The sequence below is a fragment of the Hemiscyllium ocellatum genome, chromosome 9 (genome assembly GCF_020745735.1).
Source record: "Hemiscyllium ocellatum isolate sHemOce1 chromosome 9, sHemOce1.pat.X.cur, whole genome shotgun sequence".
NCBI classification, from domain to species: Eukaryota; Metazoa; Chordata; class Chondrichthyes; order Orectolobiformes; family Hemiscylliidae; genus Hemiscyllium; species Hemiscyllium ocellatum.
Window position 1 is genome coordinate 26405139 of NC_083409.1, and position 25402 is coordinate 26430540.

Consider the following 25402-nt stretch of genomic DNA (forward strand, 5'->3'; position numbering starts at 1 on the left):
GTCTCTACCCTGATGAAGTCCTAGCTACTGCACCTCAAGAAGGTTATGCTGCTTTATTGGTCTTGGGAATTGTGCAGCATAGATGTCATAGAGTAACACAAGGCTAAAGGGTTCAGTTGTGAGGACAGATTGTATTTACTAGACTTGTATTCAGTGGGTGTGGTCCAAGGGGTGATGAAAGGAGTTGATGAGGCCCAAGGAGAGAATCTATATTCTTTGCTGTGGGAGTGGAAAACAAGAGATCTAACCTGAAGATTAGAGCTGGACTTGGAAGAGTGATATCTAGAAGCAAGAACAGAAATTGCTGGAAAATCTCAGCAGGTCCAGCAGCAGAGAGTCATAGTCACGGAGTCACACAGCATGGGAACAGACCTATACCCCTCAAGATTTTATAAACTTCGAACAGGTCACCTCTCAACCTCCTATGCTCCAGTGGAAAAAAACTTCCAGTCTACCCAGCCTTTCCTCATCACTCAAACCTTCCTCTCCCAGCAATATCCTTGGAAAACTCTTCTGAGCTCTCTCCAGCTTAATAATATCCCTTCTATAAATGGGCGACCAAACCTGGCGACAGTATTCCAGAAGAGGCCTCACCAATGTCCTTTAGAACCTCCAGATGACTCCCTATCTCCTGTACTCAAAGGACTGAGCAACGAAGGCAAGTGTGTTAAATGTCTTTTAAACCATCCTATGACACAAACTTCAAAGAATTATGGTCCCTCTGTTCTCCAACACTACCCAAGGCCCTATCGTTAACTGTACAAGCCCTACCCTTGTTAGTTGCACCAAAATGCAACACCATGCATTTATTCATCTGCCATTTTTCAGCCCATTGACCCATTTGATCAAGATCCCTTCATAATCTTAAAAGAAACCTTCTTCACTGTCTGCTACGACACCATTACTAACCATAACTTCTACACGCTCATTCAAATCAGTTATGTCAGTGACAAACTAAAGAGGACCCAGAACTGATCCCTGTGGAACATCACTGGTCACAGATCTCCAGTCCGAAAAGCAACCCTCCATCACCACCTTCTGTCTCCCGCCATTTATGCATTCATGGAGAGAAATCAGAGTGAATGTTTCTGGGTCCCGTGACCCTTCCTCAGAACGTCTCTCCACAGATGCTGCCAGACCTACTGCGGTTTCCCAGGAATTTTCTGTGTTGTCTCCCATTTCCAACAAACTGCAGTTCTTTCAGCTTGAAGTCTAGAAGTACTTCTTCACAAAAAAGGCAGAGACAACCTGGAGCTCTTTCCCTCAAAAAGCTCTCGATACAGGGAGCTAACCGAAGATTTCAGAATTGAGACTGTTTGGAATTTTGTTAGACAAGGGCACTAAGGGTTCTGAATCAAGGTGGAGCACTCAAAATACAAAATAGCCATGACCTGATTGAAGAGCGGGATAGGTAAGAGGGGCTGAATGGTCTCTTCTTTTTGGTATGTTGATGGAGCTATCCATCTCCTATCCCTTTCTGTCACCATAGAGTCATAGATCTGTAGAGCATGGAAACAAACCCTACTGTCCAACTCGTCCAGCCGACCAGATATACTAAATTAATCTAGTCCCTTTCGTCAGCACTTGGCCCATGTCCCTCTGAACCCTATCTACCCATGTACCCATCCAGATAACTTTTAAATGTAGCAATTGATGCTCGGTGAGATTAGCATGGCACGCTGGCTCAGTGGTTAGCACTGCTGCCTCACAGCACCGAGGACCCGGGTTCATTTCCAGCCTCAGGCGACTGACTGTGTGGAGTTTGCACATTCTCCCCGTATCTGCGTGGGTTTCCTCCGGGTGCTCCGGTTTCCTCCCACAGTCCAAAGATGCACAGGATGTGCGGGTGAATTGGCAGTGCTAAATTGCCCGTAGTGTTCAGGGATGTGCAGGGTAGGTGCATCAATCAAGGGTAAATGTAGAGTAGTGGGAGAATGGGTCTGGCTGGGTTACTCTTCGGAGGGTCGGTGTGGACTTGTTGGGCCAAATGGTTCCACACTGTAGGGATTCTAAGTGGCACTAACTGTCCCACCTGAAAGCCGGGGTGCATTTCAATGCCATTGGCCTTATATTCCACCAGCTTTACATCACAGTTTAGATTCTCTTCTGCAACTCGAGTTGTTCCTGAATCTATAAACCATGCTCCACTAGGGATTAGTATTCCAATTCAAACCCTGTTTGCTTCTGATTAACAGCCCACACTCTCTGCCGTTTTGTAATTCAAATAGCACATACCTTGCAGCTTAACAGAGTTCCTTCCTAGAGGACAAATAGCAATCACAAATGAAAGACTTTGCATTGATATAGTGCCTTGCACTACGTCAGCATATCTCAAAGCGCATTGCAGCCAGCGAAGTAGTTTTGAACCACAGGATGTAAATATTGTTGGAAAGAAAGATTCACTATCAAGGTATTTCACACTTAATGATAAGGTCCTAGGGAGTGTTGCTGAACAAAGAGACCTTGGAGTGCAGGTTCATAGCTCCTTGAAAGTGGAGTCGCAGATAGATAGGATAGTGAAGAAGGCGTTTGGTATGCTGTCCTTTATTGGTCAGAGTATTGAGTACAGGAGTTGGGAGGTCATGTTGCAGCAGTACAGGATGCCAGTTAGGCCACTGTTGGAGTATTGAGTGCAATTCTGGTCTCCTTCCTATCGGAAAGATGTTGTGAAACTTGAAAGGGTTCAGAAAAGATTTACAAGGATGCTGCCAGGGTTGGAGGATCTGAGCTACAGGGAGAGGCTGAACAGGCTGGGGCTGTTTTCCCTGGAGCATTGGAGACTGAGGGGTGATCTTACAGAGGTTTACAAAATTATGAGGGGCATGGATAGGATAAATAGACAAAGTCTTTTCCCTGGGGCCGGGGAGTCCAGAACTAGAGGGCATAGGTTTAGGGTGAGAAGGGAAAGATATAAAAGAGACCTAAGGAGCAACTTTTTCATGTAGAGGGTGGTACGTGTGTGGAATGAGCTGCCGGGGATGTGGTGGAGGCTGGTACAATTATAACACTTAAGAGGCATCTGGATGGGTATATGAATAGGAAGGGTTGGAGAGAAATGGGCTGGGTGCTGGCAGGTGGGACTAGAATTGGTTTGGGATATCTCGTTGGCATGGACGGGTTGGACCGAAGGGTCTGTTTCCATCCTGTACATCTGTATGTATGTATGTATGTATGTATGTATTTCATCTTGCACTCATCAGGACCGATGCAAGAATGCCAAATTTCAAACCAACATAACGATTTATACCCCCAAAGATGAGGGCGGGCTGATTGGTTGGCAAGTTTACTCTGATTGGCCAAGAACTTGCTATGGGCTAGGGAAAGCTAATCACAGGCTCCTGGGGCATTGAAGCTCTGTCCAAGGGCACTAGGCTTGAACATATTCCTTGTGTTGGCAGAGAACGGGCAGCCATCTGTAAATGCATGTTACTTCTAGTGAATGTAAATGATCCATGACTTGCCAACCAATCAGCATCCTGTTCAGCTGTCGGAGAAGTTGTAGTGAAGGTTTGAAATTTGGCATTCTTGAATCGATCCTGATGAAAAGCTTCGGCAACATATCTCTCTTTTTTCAATAGCGCTTCAGAAGCTGTGGTGTAGGTGAAAATGCAGCTAATTTGTAGGCAGCATCTTCCCTCAAACAGCAATGGCAAGCAAAAATGACCAGATAATATTTTAGCAATGTTAGAGAAGAGGTAAGTGCTGATCAACACATTGTGTCCATCTTTGAGGTTAAAAGACAGTTTAGTAAAGGCAGTGGACAGGACATTGTTGGGCTGTGCCAGTACTCTGTGACCTCCTTTCCCTTGGTCATCAGGGTGATGATGAATACTGACCTTGATAGACCATTGCATCGAGTATAGGAGTTGGGAGGTCATGTGGTGGCTGTCCAGGACTATGGTTGGGTCACTTTTGGAGTGCTGCGTTCAGTTGTGTTCTCCATGTGTTGGGAAGGATGTTATGAAACTTGAAAGGGTGCGGAAAAGGTTTTTCAAGGATGGTGCTAGAGTTGGAGGGGGGGTTGAGCTGTAAAGAGAGGCTGACGAGGCTGGGGCTATTTTCCCTGGAGCATCGGAGGCTGGGTTTATAAAAATCCTGAATAGGGTGAATAGACAAGGTCTTTTCCCCTGCATGGGGGAGTCCAAAACTAGAGAGCAGATGTTTAGGGTGAGAGGGGAAGGATTTACAAGGAACCAAATCAGTAACTTTTATCAGGTGGTGCGTGTGTGGAATGTACTGCCAGAGGGAGTGGTGGAGGCTGGTACAATTACAACGTTGTAAAGGCATCTGGATGGGTGTATGAATAGGAAAGGTTTAGAGGGATATGGACCAAATGCTGGCAAATGGGACTAGATTGATCTCGAATATCTGGTCGGCATGGATGAGTTGAACAGAAGGCTCTGTTTCCATGCTGTACATCTCTATGACTAAATATCATCAGATGAAGTTACAATCATGATTCAGAAGTCTTCAGGAGCCCCTATCTAGCAGGAACTAGAGGTTAGCTTGTAGTTATACGGCTGTACAGAATTGATGAGCAAAGAAAACATAGTTTTTCATCTTGCATCCAGCAGGACAGAATTGCAAGAGTAGGGCATCTCAAAGGGGAAGGGTACAGGGTATGCAGATAATGTGGCTAATACATGACTGGAAATAATTGTTGAAACTGGACTTGCCAACAAAAAAACGGTGTTCGTCCGATCAAAGATTCAGGTGTCATTTGGGCCTTTTTTGTAAGTCAACCCCAAAATGGAGCAAGCGGATCCACTCCGCTGTGTCAGAGGCAGGCGCTATGATATGAAAGTGTGTCACACACAGAGCCTTTGCGCTATAGTTTGTGAACTTCTGTCACCCTCGGTGTGTCCCCGTAACGACCCTTACTTCCTTTTGTGTCTCCTTCCCAATCCCAACCCTGTTCCCTCACCCCCCCTCCCCCCCACCGTCACCCCTGCAGGTATCAAACTGGTTCGGTAACAAGCGAATCCGCTACAAGAAAAACATAGGCAAGTTCCAGGAGGAGGCAAATCTGTACGCCGCCAAAACAGCGGTAACTGTGACAAACGTGACAGCTCAAGGAAGCCAAGCCAACTCCCCGTCCACTCCCACCTCCACTGGTGAGTGCTATGGGCCACTTTGCACAGCCAGACGCTAAATCAGACGCTCCCAATTCGCACCAACCCCTCAAGGACATCTCCAAACCCCTCCTCACTGAAGAAGCTGGAAGGTCAATGGTCATTGTGGTCCACCTCGCAATCACGGGCCTTGGTGCACCCAGGAACTCGCTGCGGATAGGCAGCTGGCTCCAAGGGTGGGACCCCACATTCCGAGAGGGGCAGGGATTGGATTGACTGGGCTTTTAATGTCAACAATCCTAAAGTTGGGAAGCAGTTGGCGCGTTGCAAGAGCCGATGGGTTAACTGATGGTTCTTGCACCGGCACTGCCTCCATTAGTCGCAGGCAGACAGTGGCTGCAATGCGAAATGACCTTTCAGCTTGGGCACCATCGTAATTCAGTCGGAGTTGTCGTTTAAATTCAACGGCACCTGGTGAATGGGCCAAAGCTATTTCAGAAGTGGGTGGGTGGGAGAAAGGGGAGGCTGTTCTGGGCGATGGATTACACTCGCCTCCCCCACCCCCACCCCCCCGCACAGCTGGACAGACTGTTGCTGCTTTCCCAGTCAGGGTCAGAAACCGGGCCCGGTAACTGCAGCGTTACTGAGTAACCGCCGCCTAGGCCCGGCCGCTCCCTCAGGGCCGCCCCTCCCTCTCGGGTTGTCGGCAAGCGAGTAGGATCCCTGCGGGTTTCCGAACCCGGCCCTGGAGACGCAGAAGGCCTTGCGATCTCGGCAGGCCCTGTCCAAGAGGCAACCTCGTCGTGCGCGAGTGGGGCCTTGCATCGAGGGAGCTTTCTCGAGTTTGAGGTTCAGTGGAAGCAACCGCTATGGGCACTGAGATGGCTAACCAGTTAACCTGGTGCCAATAGGCCTCTCAAAATGGGACCGTCAGCATTTACCCAAGCTCAGCGTTTCACCCAAAGGACGATTTTGCAGACACAGCTGCCTCCCCCCACCGTCAGCATTCAGTCAAGAGCCAGGCCGGATTACAAAGTCTCCAAGTGGCGGCCCGTGAGCGTCATCCCACCATCGCCGTCCCCCCGCGGGGCATCCGTCCCCTGTCAAATCTGCACCCCCTTCCCCAATCCGGTTCCCTCCGCCCTTTCCTGGTTGTGTGTCCGTTGGCCTTTTGTAGTTCCCGGAAGCTTCGGGTGGCTCTTCCCTGCCCGTGGGTCTCTCATCCTGGCCCCTCGCAGCACCGCCACCCAAACCAGCCTACATCACCAAACCTCCCAGCAAGCTCCAGGGCGGGGGTAGAGGGGGAAGGGAGACGGTGGGGGGGGGCACCTGAGAAAAGACCAGCTTCAGGAAACCGGGCCTGGTTTGGGGGGGTGGGATGCCAGGCAGGTGGGCCACTCTGTTCGGAACGGTGTAGCGCTTCCTGTCTGTCACTGCCTATTGAGAGTCGGTGACGGGCGTTGTGTTGGGCTGCGCTGAAGAGGAGCGGGTTAGCGTGCTCCACCTCCCGCTGATGCGCCGAGTTGGTTAAACCCAAGGTGATAGTGTTGCTGCCTGAGTGCCAGAGGGTCGGTGGTGGGGACTCAGGTTGCTATCGGTCTAGCGCCTGAAGGACCCGACTGCTGTCTTCTCAAGTTAACATGGCATCCGGGTCCTGCTGGAGGCTGGGACTGCCCACTCCACTGCCTGAACGTTGTCTCAAGCCTTACGTTGGGGTGCAAAGGTCACAGCTAAAGGAGCTTAAGAAGACTGGATGAGAGGAAATCTTACAATAATGTCCCTGGATTCAACCTTATTGCAGGTTGATTGCTTTGAGCGTATGGTGTTGCAGTGATGGCCCCTGCACATTTTGACCCCCTCAAACAGCAATCCAGGTTGACTGCACAGCCTTGACGAACACCGCAAAGACCAGAATAGCTCGTCCCATCGCCTCTCGTGCATGGGATCTTGCTGAACAAAATTTGGTTTGCCCACGTGACAATCCGAAAGATCTCAATTATTCATGAGACCGAAAGTGCCTTGAGGAGGTTTGAGAACGCCACGGCCAGTGATATAACTGAACTCCAGCCTGAAGGAGGCCATTCAGCCCTCCATACCCGTGCCAGGAGGAAGCCATTTCCCGGACCACATTGGAAGCTGGCTGCCCTCGGAGAGCAATCCCATTCGTCCACCACATTCCTGCAGTTTCTCTTGTTTGGGTGTGAATCCCAATTCCTTTCTGAAGATGTCTCTTGAATCGGAACGCAACGCCCTACGGGGGGGGGGGGGTGGGGGGGGGGGAGCCATTCCAAATCTTAACCACTCCTTGTGGAAAGCAGCTTTGCCTCACGTCTCCTCATTCAAGCGTTGGAAACTACTTCCCTGTCTAAGGCCTCAGCGGGCAGCTCTGTCAGCTCTCCTTAGAGTCTCGAAGGAGAACAAGTCCAATCGACCATGTCATTGGCATCCCTCGTTGCTGATACCTGCCCAGTAAGTCTCTCCTGCGCCCTTTCTGAGGCTTTCATGTCTACCTTTGTCTAGTGCCCAGAATCACACTAGAGACTGACCTGCTGTCAGATCTAAGTAACACCATAACCTTCTGTGACAATTAGTTCCACCTCCCTTCTTTTCCCCCTGATTATTTTCTTGTTTAAAAAAAAATGTTGAAAGTCACCCTTAAACCCACTCCTATAATTCAGGCGATGCATTCCAAATTGCAACAACCTACTGTCCTTCCTATTCACCAGAAATCTTGACTCTGTTCACCCTCTGTTTACTGACCCTACAAAGAGCAATTTCTCCTGATGACTAACTTTTGATCTTTTTAACAATTAACCACCACTGCCCACTAGGGAGGGAGTGCAGCAACCAGAAAGGAGACGGGTAGGGAAAGAGGGAGGGGTTTAAATTGAAGTGCAGTTCCCCGTCTTCACTCATCGTCATCTCGAACGCGGAGATTAAATTTCGCCTGCACCCTTTTTTTAAAAACAATTCGAGCTGCTCAAGTACCTCAACATGACAACGTCTCCCACCCACCCCCTGCTGCCATCCGGGTCCTTTTCCTCCAGCGTTGTCTCTGAGCCTTGGCAGCCATCTTGGAGTCTGACAGGAAAGGGGCAATGAAGGCAGGTTGACTGCCAAAGGTGAACCTTGCGGGTGAGAACTCAGTCAGTGCTCCCTTCAGTGTGTTCAGAGACTGAACGGCCACTTGCACTTGACTTCTGGATATTATTTCAGTTCTCCCAGCTGACAAGATGGACGCAAACCCACTGCCCTCCTTGGCCTCGCTCTTCTCTGTCACCAGGGCAGCCTTCTGGGTAGCAGAAGGATCTGATGGGCATGAAAGCTCGCCCCGCCTTCTAGAAGGTTCTTCTGGCCTCTCTCTTGACGCTGCTGTCTGCACCACACCACCATTCTTGGCCCTGTTTTCCCCTCGAACATTTCCTTTCTGTCGAGCGGCTGCATCTTCCTTCTGTGGCGTGTAATCTGACACCGAACCGTGAAAAGAGAGTGAGGGACAGGTGACCAAAGAGTTAGGTTTGAAGGAGACTGCAAGGAGATGCTGAAAACACCGTAAATCTGGGAGACAGTGTGTTGCAGCAAAGATGGTGTCCTCCAGTCGCAGAGTCCTACTCTAACCATGTATGTACGAGTTGGGATAGGCCTGATAGTGAAGGCGATGCTGTCTCAGCACAGAGTTCCCAGAAAGTGGCACAGCCAACTATTTGGATTGGTCAATGACTGGTGACACCAACCGCACCCCTCAGGATGTCTACCAGCCAGTGGGAAGTGGAGAGTTCAGATGGAGGAGGGGGGGCTCATCCTCTTTACCGTGATCACAAACCACCGACTGCCAAAGCAACACCAGTCTCACAGCTGTGCGGGAGTGAGGGTGCCCAGGAAGGGCGGGGGGGGGGACCAGCGGGTGGCCAAGGGTGGGCAGATGGAATCAGGGCAGGGGAAAGGGTCCTGCTTCATTGTTGGCTTGTTTTCCCCAGCTGATGGCTTGTTGGGGATGGCGGTGGGCTGGACAGAACCTAAAAGGTGACCAAACCAAAACCAAAACAACTGAGCCACGTCGGATTCGGCCTTAGTTTGCCGTCCCGTGCACCCACCGGGTTTCTGGAGCTGTGCTTAAAGGCAAATTAAGAGTGAGCATGATGGTTGCTGCAATGATGGTCGAGGGGCAGGGGCCTGGCTGGTTTTCCTGCCACCCGTCTGGGTCGCGGCGGATTTGAAATGTTTCTTATGCCCTTTGTGTAATGTATCTGTGTGTGTGTCTGTGTGTGTCTGTGTGTGTGTGTGTGTATGTGAGTCACTGTGTGTGTGTGTGTGTGTGTGTGTCACTGTGTGTATGTGTATGTGTGTCACTGTGTGTGTGTCTGTATGTATGCTTCTGCTTTGTGTGTGTGTGCACATGTATATGTGTGTGAGTGTGTGCGCACATGTACGTGTCTGTAGGTGTATGAATGTGTGTGTCTGGAAGTGTGTATGTGTTTGTGTGTGTGTGAGAGAGAGTGTGCATTTGTGAGTGTGCCTGTGTGTGTTTGTCTGTGTGTATTTCTGTGACTGTGGGTATGTGTGCATGTGTGAGTTTGTGTCTGTGTGTGTTTGTCTGTGTGTTTGTGCGAGAGTGTGTATGTGTGCGTGTGTCTGCGGCTCAGTGTGATTGTGTCTGTCCAAATATTCAAATCTTTTTCACTGAGGATGATGCTTTTTCCAAGAAATCCCCAAGAAGCCCACCGAGAGGAAACCAACAGACTGGGTTTCTCTTTTTAATACTTGTACTGTAACAAACCAATTCAAATCACCATAATTCAAACAATAATTCATAATTAATACTAACTAATCTTGTTATTTTGTAAATGTTAAGAAAAAAATTCACTTCAGATAATCAATATAACAATGACATACCTTGCACAGTTATAAGTGCTCAGATTATATTCCAAACAAATATGGGAGCACATCATATATCATGTGTTTCCAACTTGGCCTCCACCTTAGAACATCTTTCATTTCCCACTTGAACATTTCAGTCCTTGGTTCACATTCACCAGCAACTGAATTTGGTTTTACACAGTTACCACCACCAAGATATATATCCACAAGCCCTCTCGCACTTTGGAGAGGATACTAGCCATAGCCCAGAATCCCCAGAGACTCCCTTCAATGATCCTTTGAATGACCCAGTGAGTGGGCTTTGGCAGCCTTGAAATGGCAGTGGTAGGTCTTGTATCCAACCCACGATCCCTCATTGTCCCCGCCTCAACTGCATAACACTCACAAGTGACACAGTAACTGCTGTACTCTCAGAGACCTGCTTCAACACCAGGGTCTGCGTGAAGGCAGCCAAACTGAAAACAGTTCCATCCTGAGAGAGTGCGGCTTGCTTTCTTTCATCCAAATCCTCAGCAAACTGCCAAACAGAAAACATAGGCTGAAACGCAGCAGCACGCCAATTAAGCTTTCTTTTTGCCCTTTTGTTTCTGAGCTGTTCAATGCCACGGCCATCCAAGGTCACGTGGAGGCAAGGGAAGGCATTTAATTATGCTGGGGGTGTGGCATACTTAATTTCTCCCATCCACTTTGCCTTACCTGCTCCCAGGTAAGAGCAATAATGACCAGTTCAATGCTTCACCCTGCGGCTGCTGGTATTAACCTATTGTCAATACTAATGGAGCAGGTGGGGAGTTTGGTCCCTTCGATTGAATTCGCTCAGATTGAGGAAATGGATCTCTCATCTTGCCAAATCCCCACTTGACATGACAAGCTCGCTTCATTATGAGAGTGGGCAAGTCCCTGCCACTTCAGCAGCAGCCACCATCTTCTCAGTTGCCAGCTTGTGATTGGCTGGCGGTTGTGGCTGGGCAGGATATCTGCTCTTGGGACCTCGGTCCCCGGGGGTGGCCTTTCCACTGCCTGACTGGCTCCTGGTATGACAGAAAGATGCAGCCTACAGGCAAGCCATGACAAGATTCTGGTGTGTGTGTGTGTTTAATAAGTGCCCATATGTAATTGTGTCTCTATATATCTATGTGTGCATGGGTACATACAGTGGTTATAAATGACTGTGCATATTGTAGAGATATTAGCATGTGTCTATCTCTGTGCAATCCTACCTTCCAACCTCACTCTTCAGACTTGACAACAACGCTCTGCATTCTCATTAACGGAGAAATGTTGTGCTCCTTTTGGATAGAAGCCATTTTGTTTTCAGACAGGGATGCGTGGTGAACTAACCTGAGTCGCTGATTTTAACGGCCCTTCTGTGTGTTTTGATGTTAAGTTTTACTGCTTCGCCCAGCCAACATCTGGTAAACCACTGGATCACTCTCCCTGGGATGCATTCTGGTTACCAGGGCAACGCTAGGAAAGGACCCGAAGGCGTCACCGTGGGCAACCATTGCTGACTGAGCTGTGTCGCCTGTTTGGAGATGTCGGTGAAGGGGATGTGACTTCCCCCTTCCAGGAGGAGTGCCACTCCCCCACTCGCATGGCACTTGGAAGAGGTTCAGGGTTTCAGTGTGTGTGAGAAACGGGTACGATGTCTGCAGGCATCTACAGGAATGCCTTCTCCTGGAACCCCAGCCAGCTCCCCTCCAACATCAAGTGGTGTAAAGAATTAACTGCTTCATTCCTGTCCCGACACTTTGAGGGCCTTGATTCTGAGACAGTAGGTCAGACTCTTGTTCCCACATCATGCTCTCCCTTCATGTTTGCCATTGGCCTATGTAATCGCAAACCCAAACTCCCTTCCCCTGTTTCTAGCTCTTCTCCCTCCTCCTGTCTTCCTCCTCTTCCCCCCCACCCAACACCGTTCCTCTTTCACTCCCTCCTCCCCCCTCCCTTTTCCCTGTCCATTTATTCCCCTCTGAGTGGCCTTGGTCAGTGCAGGGGCCACGGAAGGGTTAGGGGTTCCAGTGGTGAGGGGATTTGGGGAAAGGGATTGATCCTGCTTTCCGGACTCCACACGGAACTCGGGGTGCTCTGTCCTTACGGCGAGAGGAGTCTGCTCCATGGGCCCTTCGTGGTCCAAGGCCTTTTGTAAAGGTCCCCCTCTGGTCTGGAGACAGGGGTCTACTGGAAGGTCAGCTGAAGAGAAGAGGCTGTGATCTTCTTGTGGCTAAGAGTTGGAATCTGTGTGGCTTAGGACACGGGTTTGGTGAGGGGTTGGGGAGGAGGGGGGGGCGGCACTGTTGAGGGGAGGGGAGGCAGGTGGAGTCATGACGATGGATTAAAACGGGAAACCATCAGGAACACACAGCAGGACAAATACCATCTCGCAACTGGGTGAGCTTTCACCAGAATACACCTACTGAGCCACCCTCCTCAGTCTGCCGCAGTAAAGAGCTTCACAGATTCGCTCCGATCTGAGAAAAGGAATCCCTCCTCATCTCTGTCTTAAGTGGACGAGCCCTTCTTCTGAGATTATACCCTCTGGTCCGAGACAGCCCCCACGAGGGGAAATAACTTAACCGCATCTTCCCTGTCAAGGCCCCACGAATCTCGCATGTTTCAATAAGGTCTCCCCTCTGAACGCCACTGAGCACAAACCCAACCTACTCAGCCTCTCCTCATAAGACAGTCCCTCCGTACCCAGGATCAGCCGAGTGAATCTTCTCTGGACAGGCTCCGATACCAGAATATCCTCCCTTAGTTTACAGCTCTGCTCTGACTCGTGCCTTGCACAGCTTTAACTATACCTCCCTGCTTTTATTTCCCATTCCCTTTGTAATAAAGATCAACATTACACTGGCCTTCCCTATTATGTGCTGAACTGGGATGCTAGCGTTTTGTAATTATGCACGAGGGCTCCATAGCTTTCTGCAGTCTTTCTCCATTTCAATAATATTGATCTCCTCTATTCTTCCTGCCAAAGTGTATAACCTCACTCCTCCCCACATTATATTCCATTTATCTTTGAGTCCCACTCGCTTAACACGTCTGTATTCCTTTGTGGAGTCCGGGAGTCCTCCTCAACGCTTGCCCCCTTATCTATTTCTGAGTCATCTACAGACTTGCCAATAGAACGTTAAATTCCTCATCCAAGTCATATGTATATATATTGCACTGAACCCTGCGGCACTAGTTATCAGATTGCCATCCTGAAAAAATGTCTCTGTTATCCCAGCTCTCTGTCTATCAGTTAGCCAATCCTCTGTCCGTGTTCATATATTACCCATAACACCATGGGCTCTTGTTGTCTTCACTAGCCTAATGTGTGGTACCTTGACAAACAAATTCCGAATGGAGAAGATTATTTTCATTCACTCAGAACGCTGCGAACCACTGGGATTCTTTACATCAGGAAACAGCAGAGGCAGCACCATATTTAAGACTGAGAGGCTGATTGGCCTCTTTCTGCCCTTCCCCACCCCCTTCAGCTTTCTGAGGCAAAGGTAGGTGGGGGGAGTAGGGGAAGTCACTAGGAACAAAAGGGAAGGTCCATGGAAAGGCCAGATGGGCAAAGGCATAAGGAGAAGAAAGAACAGAAACAAAGCAGGCTCCTCAAGATATTATAAACTCCGGAAAACTCCCAGTGTCTGACCGAAGGAGGTTGCTGCGATCTGGAGTTGTTGGAATCGCTGAGAGATCGAAGGGATGCCCTACCCACGACAACAACAACTTGCATTTCTACAACGCCTTCAAACAGTATGAATCACCTCGAAGCACTTCAGCAGCCTATTAAGGAACCGAGTGTGGCGCAGTGAAGCGCGTGGGGAGATAGTCGGCTGGGTAACCAAAAACCTGGCCGAGGAGTCTTGCTAATTTTGTTTGGAAGGAATGTCTGGGGGGAGGAAAGCAATAAAGGGAAGCAGAGAGGGATTCCAGAGTCTGGGGCTGCAGTACGGAGTCAGGGATACATCAGAGGCTGGAATAAAAGGCTGTCTTAAAGGCTCATGGGATTGGAGGAGTTGGCAGAGATAAGGAGGTGCAAGGTCCAGGGAACGTGCATTTTACATTCAAGATGTTATGGTTGTACAGGACATTGGATAGATTACTTACAGAAGGCGTTGTAGAAATGCAAGTTGTTGTTGTCGTGGGTAGGGCATCCCTTCGATCTCTCAGCGATTCCAACAACTCCAGATCGCAGCAACCTCCTTCGGTCAGACACTGGGAGTTTTCCGGAGTTTATAATATCTTGAGGAGCCTGCTTTGTTTCTGTTCTTTCTTCTCCTTATGCCTTTGCCCATCTGGCCTTTCCATGGACCTTCCCTTTTGCACGGTGGCACAGTGGTTAGCACTGCTGCCTCACAGCGCCTGAAGACCCGGGTTCAATTCCCGACTCAGGCGACTGACTGTGTGGAGTTTGCACGTTCTCCCCGTGTCTGCGTGGGTTTCCTCCGGGTGCTCCGGTTTCCTCCCACAGTCCAAAGATGTGCGGGTCAGGTGAATTGGCCATGCTAAATTGCCCGTAGTGTTAGGTAAGGGGTAATGTAGGGGTATGGGTGGGTTTCGCTTCGGCGGGTCGGTGTGGACTTGTTGGGCCGAAGGGCCTGTTTCCACACTGTAAGTCTAATCTAATCTAATCTAATCTAATACTGTGTTCAATTCTAGTCTCCCTGCTATAGCAAAGGTGCTAAACTTGAAAGGGTTCAGAAAAGGTTTACAAGGATGTTGCGGGGGTTGGAGGGCTAAATAGGCTGGGGCTGTTTTCCCTGGAGCGTTGGAGGCCGAGGGGTGGCCTTATAGAGAGTTTATAAAATCATGAGGGGCATGGATAGGATGAACAGCCACGGTATTTTCCCTAGGGTAGGGGAATCCAAAACTAGAGGGCATAGGTCTAAGGCATTGGTGAGAGGGTGCCATGTTGGAGGGCCCTCTTGGTACCGCGCTTGCCCCCCACCTTTGGCTGCTGCTCCTCTCAAACTGCTGGGCCTGGAATCTAGATCCGTTTCAATAAATGGGCTGGGGATCCCTGGGCGCTATGACAACGGAGGGTCAGGTTCCTGCGGAAGTCTCGTTGGGTGATTGAGTTTCCCGCCCTCGGGGCCAAATCTGGGACATGGAACCAATTCCCAACCCCTCCAGTTCAAACGATATTCACTGGAGTTAAGGAGATTGAGGAGAGATCCCATAGAAACCTGTGAAATTCTAACAGGACGTGACAGGGTCAACTCAGGAAGGATGTTGCTGATGGTGGGAGAGTCCAAAAGTGGGGGTCAAAATCTAAGGGGTAGACCATTTCAGACTGAGGTGGGGAGAAATATCTTCACCCAGAGAGTGGGGGAGCCTGTGGAATTCTCTGCCACAGGAAGTGGGTCAAGAAGGAGATAGATATTGTTCTTAGGACTCAAGGGATCAAAGGGCTCAGGGAGAAAGTGGGAACAGGGGTCTGATTTGGATGATCAGCCATGATCATATTGAATGGGGGAAGGAGGCTCGAAGGGCCGAATGGCCTCCTCCTGCTCCTGTTGTCTGTGTTTCCTACTGCAGGGACAGTCCCCGCAGCGTGAAGATTTCTTCCTGTGGTACCACACCTGGGGTGGACAGCACCCCTCGCCAATGAGGCGAGCAGCAGGGCTGCCCGGCTCTGCTCCCCACCATATGACGCAGAGGCTCTGGTGGAGAAAGAACTTCCCTTCAGGAGCACGACCGACTGACCCCGAAAGGGCATCCCGTAGGGGCCGTCGTCATAGTGACGGCGCAGATCACCGTCAGGCGGGTGGGTGATCGGGTTCGTGCAAGAGGCACGCCTGGTTAGGCAAACGCCCACTTGTGGTGGTTGTGAAGAATTTCCGTGGGGAATGGATCCCTCGCGAAAACGTCACCGGGTGAAAGGTTCCGCAGTCGCTGTTACGTCTGTGGGATCTTGCTGTGCGTGTGTCAACTGCAGTCAAGTGCTTCCTTGCAATAGTGTCACTGCTCGAAAGCAGTCGACGCACAGAAGCGTGACGTAACAGCGACTGCAGAACCTCTCACCTAGTGACGTGGGATCCAGGCCCCACGGACATTCTCCACAACCACCACAAGTAGGCGTTTGCCTAACCTGGCGCTTCCGAAAGGTGGCATGTCCAGTGGCATCCCCCCGCAGTGTGGCTGCGGGGTGGAAAGGAAGGGTTTGGGTTTTGGGCTGCCACCGTGCTGCTCCGCTCCTGCGAAGGTGTGCCAACCAGGCTTTGGCACAGCAAAGGGGGCAGCCATGTTGGTTAACCTCCACAAGGGCCACCTCACAGTCCTTTAGACTCCAGGGGAAGTCGGGCCAATTCGCTCTGCCTCTCCTCGCAGGGCAGACCCCCCCCCCATCCCGAACAAGAGGTGGTGCGGAAACCAAGAAAAGGGAAATTCCTCCTCGATTGAACCCTCAGTGAGCTCCCAGCATGTCTGCAAGAAGTCCCATCTTGATATTGAGGAAGCCATATTGTGTGAAGCTATCACTGAGCTCAGTAGGAGGGAATCAGTTCAGATATTGTAATTCACATTCCTGAGGTACTGTGGGCCATCAGCATCAGCACAATTGTATTCTACCACACGTGCTCCATGTCATCCCTCATGGACCCAAATGCCCCGATTCAGTGAGGAATTAATGTCAGGACTTGGAAGTAAGTCTTGTGAGGTTTCCAACACCGCGTGCACCCTCAACAGCGCAAATAGAACTGTGTGTGCGACATCCGGCGGACCAGATCTAAGCTCTGCGATATCCACAAGGAACTGTGAACGGTGGTGGACAACTGAAAATGAACAGGAGGTGTCTCCACAATCACCCCCCTCCACGATAATGGAAGAGTCCAACACACCAGCGCAAAGGATAAGGCTGAAGCATTCGCAGCAATCTTCAGCCAGAAGTGCCGAGTGGATGACCCATCTCGGCCTCTTCCAATGATTCCTCGCATCACAGGGGGAGGTGATGGGCCTCATGAAACTATTGCTGGGCTGTTAATCCAGAGACCCAGATAATGTTCTGGGGAACCTGGGTTCGAATCCTGCCTTGGCAGATGGTAGAACTTGAATTCAATGAAAATCTGGAATCAAGAGTCTAATGATGACCGTGAATTGATTATTGGAAAACCCATCTAGTTCACTGATGTCCTTTAGGGAAGGAAACTGCCATCCTGACCTGGTCGGGCCTACATGTGGCTTCAGACCCACAGCGTTGTGGTTGACTCATAACTGCCCTTTGGGGCAGTTAGGGATGGGTAATAAATGCTGCCCTGGTCAGCGATGCCCACATCCTGTGAATGAAGATCATAGATGCCAGTCTTCGTCCAATTCGATTCACTCCAGGTGATGCCACCCAGCGGATGAAGGCATGGCCTACGGTGAAGACTTTGGATCCTGATGGTTACAGTGCTGAGGAATTGTGCTCCAAACTTAACCGGGTCTCCATCAAAACTGTTTCAATGCTATTACAGCACTGGAGGAGTTGGAAATAGTTCAGAAGTGTCCTGTCCCCAGAAAGCAGGGCAAATCCAACCTGAACTATTACCAGCCCATTGGCTGATATTCAGCAGCTAAATGCTGGGAGGTGTTGTCAAACAACACTTACTCAGCAATGACATGGCTGCTCAGGATTACTCAGTTCCTGACCTTTCTTTTCGGTCTTCGTCCAAACGAGAGAGATCGTCTTTGACAGCTTTTGACCGAGTGTTGACATCAAGGGACCGTGACAAAAAAACGGAGTCGATGGCAACCAGGGGAGGAACCTCCGTAGGGTTGGAGTCATACCCAGGGAGAAGTGAGAATGTTCCTTGGCGATTGTACAATGTTCAGCACCATTCGTAATTCCTCAGGTACCACAGCAGACCGTGCCAGTACGCAGTCAGACCTGGGCAGGATTGAGGTTTGGGTGGATAAGTGGTGAGTAACATTTACACCACACACAAATTTCAGGCAATGGCGTTCTGTCCTTGATACTCAATCATAACCATCTCAAAAATCCTCCACCATGAGCATTCTAAGAGGAGGGGTTGTTAACCATGACCGAAACCGAATTGAACCAACTTGATAAATATAAAAGCAGGGAATTCTGGGGCATTTAACTCACCTCCTGACTCCTCAAAGCCTGTCCGCAATCTACAAGGCATAACTCAGGAGTGTGATGGGTTACTCCCCACCTGCCTGGATGGGTATAGCCCCCAACAACACTCAAGAAGCTCAACACCATCCAGGACAAAGTAGCCTGCTTGATTGGCACCACATCCCCAAGTATCCACCCCTCCACCATTGACACTCAGTACCAGCAGTGTGTACTATCCACAACATGCACTATAGAAATTCACCAAAGATCCTTAGACAGCACCTTCCTAACCCATGACACCTTTCATGTGGCAGGCCAAGGTCAGCAGATACATGGACATAGCACCATCTGCAAGTTCCCCTCCAGTCCACCCACCATCCTGACATGGAAATGTATCACCGTTCCTTCAGTGTCGCTGGATCACAATGTTTGTACGTCCCAGTGGAACTGTGGGTGTAATTTGTCCATGTCGGTTGCCACGGTAACAGACAATTAGCGAATGCCAAGTGTGAGCCTTGCATGAGATGACCAGGTCTGTGAAGGAATTAAATAAAAATCTATTCCCTCCACATCACTCAAGTCCCTCATCCCTGCTGCGACTCCTGTACATCTCACAGAAATGTAGAAACTAGGAATTTGAGTAGGCCATTCGGCCCTTTGAGCCTGCTGCCCCATTCAGTATGATCATGGCTGATTATCCAACTTAGCCCCCTGTCCTGCTTTCTCCCCATATCCTTTGATCCCTTTAGGCCGAAGAACTGTATCTGTCTGCTTCTTGAAAACATTCAATGTTTTGCTCTCAACCACCTTCTGTGATAGGGAATTCCACGGGCTCTCCCACTCTCTGGGTGAAGACATTTCTCCCCATCTCAGTCCGAAATGGCCTACCCCATATCCATAGACTGTGACCCCTGGTCCTTTTCGAATTTTATAGTTTTTTTAAAATGAGAACCTATCTCATTCTTCTAAAATCCAGTCCTGTCTGATCCAGTCTGTCTTCAGAGGTCAGTCCTGCCATCCCAGGAACCAGTCTGATAAACCTTTGTCATGCTCCCTCTGTAACCAGAACATCTACCCTCAGATAGGGAGACCCAAACTGCACACAGTACACCGGGGTGTGGTCTCAGCAAGGGCCGTGTCGGGTTGCAGCAAGACATCCCTGCTCCTGGACTCGAATCCTCTCCCTATGAAGGCCAAAGTACCATTTACCTCCTTCACCGCCTGCTGCTCATGTACGCTGACCTTCAGCGACGCCCAGGTCCCATTGAACCTCCCCATTTCCAATCTATCACATTCCTGGTTTTGCTGCTAAACTGGGTAACCTCACACTTATCCACTTCATATTTCATCAGTGACTCATTCAATGTCTCCAAACCACCCTGAAGCACCTCCTCACTGGCACCCCTTCCACTCAGGTTAGTGTCATCTGCAAGCTTGAAAATATTTACATTTAGTTCCCTCATCTAAATCATGAATATGTATTGGGAACAGCTGGGGCCCAAGCACTGATCCCTGTGGGACCTTACTAGTTACTGGCTGCAATTTTGTTTCATGCCTGTAAATCAGTTCTCTATCCATGCCAGTAGACTAGCATAAATCCCACATTCTTTGACTTTACACGCTAATCTCTCATATGGAACCTTATAAATGCCTTCTGAACGTCCAAATTCACCACATCCACTGGCTCCCCCCAATCAACTGTACAAGTTAAGTCTTTGAAAAATTCTAGCGATTTAATAGAACAGTACAGTACAGCACGGTACAGGCCCTTCTGCCCCTTGATGTTGTGCCAAACTTTTTACTTACACTAAGATCAAACTAACCTGCATACCCTTCATTTTACTATCATCCATGTGCCCATTCAAGAGTCGCTTAAATGTCTCTAATGTCTCTGACTCTACTACCACTGCTGGCAGTGCACTCCACACACCCCCCACTCTCTGTGTAAAGAACCTGCCTCTGACATCTCCCCTAAACCTTCCTCCAATCACCTTAAACTTATGTCCCCTTGTGAGAGCTACTTCTGCCCTGGGAAAAAGTCTCTTACTATCCACTCTATCTGTGCCTCTCATAATCATGTACACCTCTATCAAGTCATCCCCTCATCCTTCTTCACTCCAATGAGAAAAGCCTTAGCTCCCTCAACCTTCCTTCATAAGACCTGCCCTCCAGACCAGGCAGCATCTTGGTAAATCTCCTCTGCACCCTCTCTAAAGCTTCCACATCTTACCTAAAATGAGGTGACCAGAACTGAACACGGTAATCCAAGTGTAGTCTAACCAGGGCTTTATACAGCTGCAGCATAACCTCGCGCCTCTTAAACTCAACCCCTCTACAAATGAAAGCCAACATACCATACGCCTTCTTAACAACCCTGTCAACTTGTGTGGCAACTTTGAGGGGTCTGGATGTAGGTTTGCTCGCTGAGCTGGAAGATGTGTTTACAGATGTTTCGTCACCATATTAGGTAACATCATCAGTGAGCCTCCAGATGAAGCGCTGGTGACATAGCCGGCTTTCTATTTTTGTGTTTGGGTTTCCTTGGGTTGGTGATGTCATTTCCTGTTCTTTTTCACAGGGAGTGGTAAACGGGATCCAAGTTAATGTACTTATTGATAGAGTTCCGGTTGGAATGCCATGCTTCGAGGAATTCTTGTGTGTGTCTCTGTTTGACTTGTCCTAGGGTGGATGTTGTCCCAGTCGAAGTGGTGTCCTTCCTCATCTGTATGTAAGGATATTGGTGAGAGAGAGTCATGTCGTTTTGTGGCTAGTTGATGTTCATGTATCCTGGTGGCTAGTTTTCTGCCTATTTATCCAATCTAGTGTTTGTTAGAGTTCTTGCAAGGTATTTTTGTAAATGACATTAGTTTTGCCTGCTGCCTATAAAGGTCTTCCAAGTTCATTAGTTGTTGTTTTAATGTGTTGATGGGTTTGTGGGCTACCATGATGCCAAGGGGTCTGAGTAGTCTGGCAGTCATTTATGCCATGTCTTTGATGTAGGAGAGCGTGGCGAGGGTTTCTGGATGTGTTTTGTCTGCTTGTTGGGATCTATCGACATGTACCCCAAGATCCCTCTGTTCCTCCACACTGCCTTTAACCCTGTATTCTGCATTCAAATTCAACCTTCCAAAATGAATCACTTCACACTTTTCAAGGTTAAACTCTATCAGCTCATTCCTGCATCCTGTCAATGCCCTGTTGCAACCTACAACAGTCCTCCACACTATCCACAAGTTCACCAACCATCATGTCATCGGCAAACTTACTAACCCACACTTCTACTTCCTCAACCAAGTCATTTATAAAAGCCAGAAAGAGTAGACATCCCAGAACAGATCCCCGTGGAGCGTCACTGGTCACCAAGCTCCAGGCTGAATACTTTCCATCTACTACCACCAGCCTCTGCCTGCTATGGCCCAGTCTATTCTGTCCAGACAGACAGACAGGTTTCCCTGTACCCCATGTCTCCTTACTTTCTGAATGAGCTGAAAATGCATTGCTGGAAAAGCGCAGCAGGTCAGGCAGCATCCAAGGTGCAGGAGAATCGATGTTTCGGGCATGAGCCCTTCTTCAGGAATGAGGAAAGTGTGCCCAGCAGGCTAAGATAAAAGGTAGGGAGGAGGGACTTGGGGGAGGGGCGTTGGAAATGCGATAGGTGGAAGGAGGTTAAGGTGAGGGTGATAGGCCGGAGTGGGATGGGGGCGGAGAGGTCAGGAAGAAGATTGCAGGTTAGGAAGGTGGTGCTGAGTTCGAGGGTTGGGACTGAGACAAGGTGGGGGGAGGGGAAATGAGGAAACTGGAGAAATCTGAGTTCATCCCTTGTGGTTGGAGGGTTCCTAGGTGGAAGATGAGGCGCTCTTCCTCCAGCCATCGTGTTGCTATGGTCTGGCGATGGAGGAGTCCAAGGACCTGCATGTCCTTGGTGGAATGGGAAGGGGAGTTGAAGTGTTGAGCCACGGGATGGTTGGGTTGATTGGTCCGGGTGTCCCAGAGGTGTTCTCTGAAACGTTCCGCAAGTAGGCGGCCTGTCTCCCCAACATAGAGGAGGCCACATCGGGTGCAGTGGATGCAGTAAATGATGTGTGTGGAGGTGCAGGTGAATTTGTGGCAGATATCCTGGGAGAGATCCCATCTGGCCCAGGGATTTATCTATCCTTGTGTTTTTCAAAACTTTCAGTGCATTCTCCTTCTTAACATCAATCTGTTTGAGCATATCAGCCTGTTTCACGTTGTCCTCAAATGACAAGGTCCCTCTGAGTAGTGAATACTGAAGCAAAGTCTTCATTAAGGATCTCCCCTACCTCTTCCAACTCCAGGCATAAGTTCCCTCCATTATCCCAGATCGGCCATCCCCTCACTCTGGCCACCCTCTTGTTCCTCACATAAGTGTAGAACACCTTGGGGTTTTCCTTAATCCTACCCACCAAGGCTTTTTCATGTCCCCTTCTAGCTCTCCTAAGTCTATTCTTCAGTTCCTTCCCGGCTACCTTGTAACCCTCTAGAACCCTGTCTGATCCTTGCCTCCTCCAGCTTAAGTTAGCTTCCTTCTTCCTCTTGACCAGATGTTCCACATCCCTTGTCACCCAAAGTTCCTTCACCCCACCATCCCTTCCTTGCCTCAGTGGGACAAACCTGTCCAGCACTATCAGCAGGTGCTCCCTAAACAACCTCCACATTTCTGTTGTGCATTTCCCTGAGGACATCTGTTCCCAACTTAGGCGTCCCAGTTCCTGTCTAATAGCATTGTAACTCCCCCCTCCCCCAGTTAAATACTTTCCCAGACCATATGCTCCTTTCCCTCTCCATGTGTATGGGAAAGGTCATGGAGTTGTGATCACTATCACTGAAATGCTCTCCCACAGAGAGATCTGACACCTGGCATGATTCGTTGCCTAGTACCAAATCCAATATGGCCTCCCCTCTAATCGGCCTATCTACGTATTGAGTCAGGAACCACCTGACAAAAACTGCTCCATCCAGACTATTTGCACTAAGGAGGTTCCAATCACTATGAGGGAAGTTGAAGTCACCCATGACAAAAACCCTATTATTTCTGCACCTTTCCAAAATCTGGCCCCCAATCTGCTCCTCCGTGTTCTCTAATGCAATTTGTCAAGCATTCCCAGACCATATGCTCCTCTCCCTCTCCATGTGTATGGGAAAGGTCATGGAGTTGTGATCACTATCACTGAAATGCTCTCCCACAGAGAGATCTGACACCTGGCATGATTCGTTGCCCAGCACCAAATCCAATATGGCCTCCCCTCTAGTTGGCCTATCTACGTATTGAGTCAGGAACCACCTGACAAAAACTGCTCCATCCAGACTATTTGCACTAAGGAGGTTCCAATCACTATGAGGGAAGTTGAAGTCACCCATGACAAAAACCCTATTATTTCTGCACCTTTCCAAAATCTGCCTCCCAATCTGCTCCTCCGTGTTCTCTGTTGCAATTTGTCAAGCGTTTTGTAAAACCATACATGTCCAACCACCTTCTGTCCACTCCCTGCTATCCTTCCCAAAGTGTGATGCCCAGAATGGAGCATACTGCTGGAGGTTTTCTAATGATGAAACACCTCACTTTTGTACTGGAGATACCTATTCAATAAGAACAAAGAGCAAGGAGAAGTACAGCATAGGAACAGGCCCTTCGGCCCACCAAGCCTGTGCCAGTCATCATGCCAAATTAAACTAAAAATCAAACCTTCATTCCATATCCCTCCATTCCCTCCTTATTCATGTAACAATCCAGATGCCTCTTAAATGTAGCTGGTGTATCTGCTTTCACAACCCCATCTGGCAGGCGTTGCAGGTTCCTGCTACCCTCTGCATGAGAAATGTCCCTCAAACATCTCCCTTAAACTTTACCCTCTCCCTTGAACCTGCGCCCCCCCTTGTAATTGAAACTTCAACTGTGGGGAAAAAGCCTCTGACGATCGACTTATCTACGCCTCTCATAATTTTGTAGACCTCTATCAGGTCCCCTCTCAGCCGCCATCTTTCCATTGAAAACAATCCTAGTCTTTCTGACCTTTCCTCAGAGACAATGTCCACTTTTCCGAGGCCAGGGTACGTCTCATCAGGATGTAGATAGTTCTTCTGTTTTGAGGGCGAGCTTCATTTTTTTTTGCTGTCTCTGTATTATGATTTCTTCCACTTTTATTGTGACATTATCAACACCCCCTTTATCAGTGAAAACCTATTCATTCAGGACCACCTCAGTGTATCCTCAACTTTCACAAAGAGATCTCCTCTTGGGTTCTCTAGAGTGTCCTTTTACAATGTCAATATTTATTTAGAAAACCCTTTGAGGCTCCTTTGGAATTAGCCAACAATCTGCTCCCTTCCCTTTTATTTGTCCATCTTATTCCCTTTATTAGTTATCCTCTGTTTTTCTTTATCTTTTTTAGCTCAGTTCTCTATTATAAGCTCTCATCATCTTACTTTTTCAATGTTATTTTAATCTCTCATATTTTTATCATTCAGTTTGTTTTTGATGTGTTTTCTTTCTCCCTTTGCTACTCTCTGTGCTCTCTAAAGGCCTCCTGTTATTGAAAGACTGTGTTGGCTCCCAATGTTTAATTCCAGTTCAGCCTAGACCAGTTCCAGTTAGCAGGTTTCTAGAGTCGTACAGCATGGAAACAGACCCTTCAGTCCAGCTAGTCCATGCCAACGGTGTGGCACAGTGGCTCAGTGGTCAGCACTGCTGCCTCACAACACCCGGGACCAGGGTTCAATTCCAGTCTTGGCCAACTGTCTGTGTGGAGTTTGCACGTTCTCCCTGTGTCTGAGTGGGTTTCCTCCGGTTTCCTCCCACAATCCAAAGAGGCGCAGGTTAGGTGAATTGGCTGTGCTAAATTGCCCATAGTGTTCAGGGATGTGTAGGTTAGGTGCATGAGTCAGAGGTAAATATAGGGTAGGGGAATGGGTCTGGATGGGTTAGTCTTCGGAGGGTCGGTGTGGACTTGTTGGGCCGAAGGGCCTGTTTCCACACTGTAGGGATTCTATTCTAACTATGCTTCCCAAACTGACTAGAACCACTTACCTGTGTTTAGCCCATATCCCTCCAAACCCTTCCTATTCATGTCCTTATCCAAATATGTTTTAAATATTGTAACTATGCCTCAGCCACCAGTTCTTCTGGGAGTTCATTCCACACTCGAACCACGCTCTGTGTAAAAACATTGCCCCCCCCCATGTCCTTTCTCCTTGCACCATAAAAAGTATGCCCTCTAGTTTTGAATTCCCCTACCTGAGGGAAAAGACCCTTGCTATTCATTTTATCAATGCCCCTAATGATCTTGTAAACCTTTATAAGGTTACCCCTTAACCTCCCACGCTCCATAGAAAATTGTCCCAGCCTATCTTTGTAACTCAAACCCTCCATTCCTGG

General features: G+C 49.0%; 1 protein-coding gene across 3 annotated transcripts in view; it reads left to right on the forward strand.

The window, feature by feature from the left end:
* Positions 1-25402, forward strand: part of LOC132818645 (pre-B-cell leukemia transcription factor 1-like) — a 381714-nt gene that overhangs the window by 311363 nt on the left and 44949 nt on the right. For all 3 annotated transcript variants that reach the window (XM_060829652.1, XM_060829654.1, XM_060829653.1), the window contains one exon: positions 4955-5114. In XM_060829652.1, the coding sequence (XP_060685635.1) occupies positions 4955-5114 (160 nt within the window). The remainder of the gene's footprint in view (positions 1-4954; positions 5115-25402) is intronic.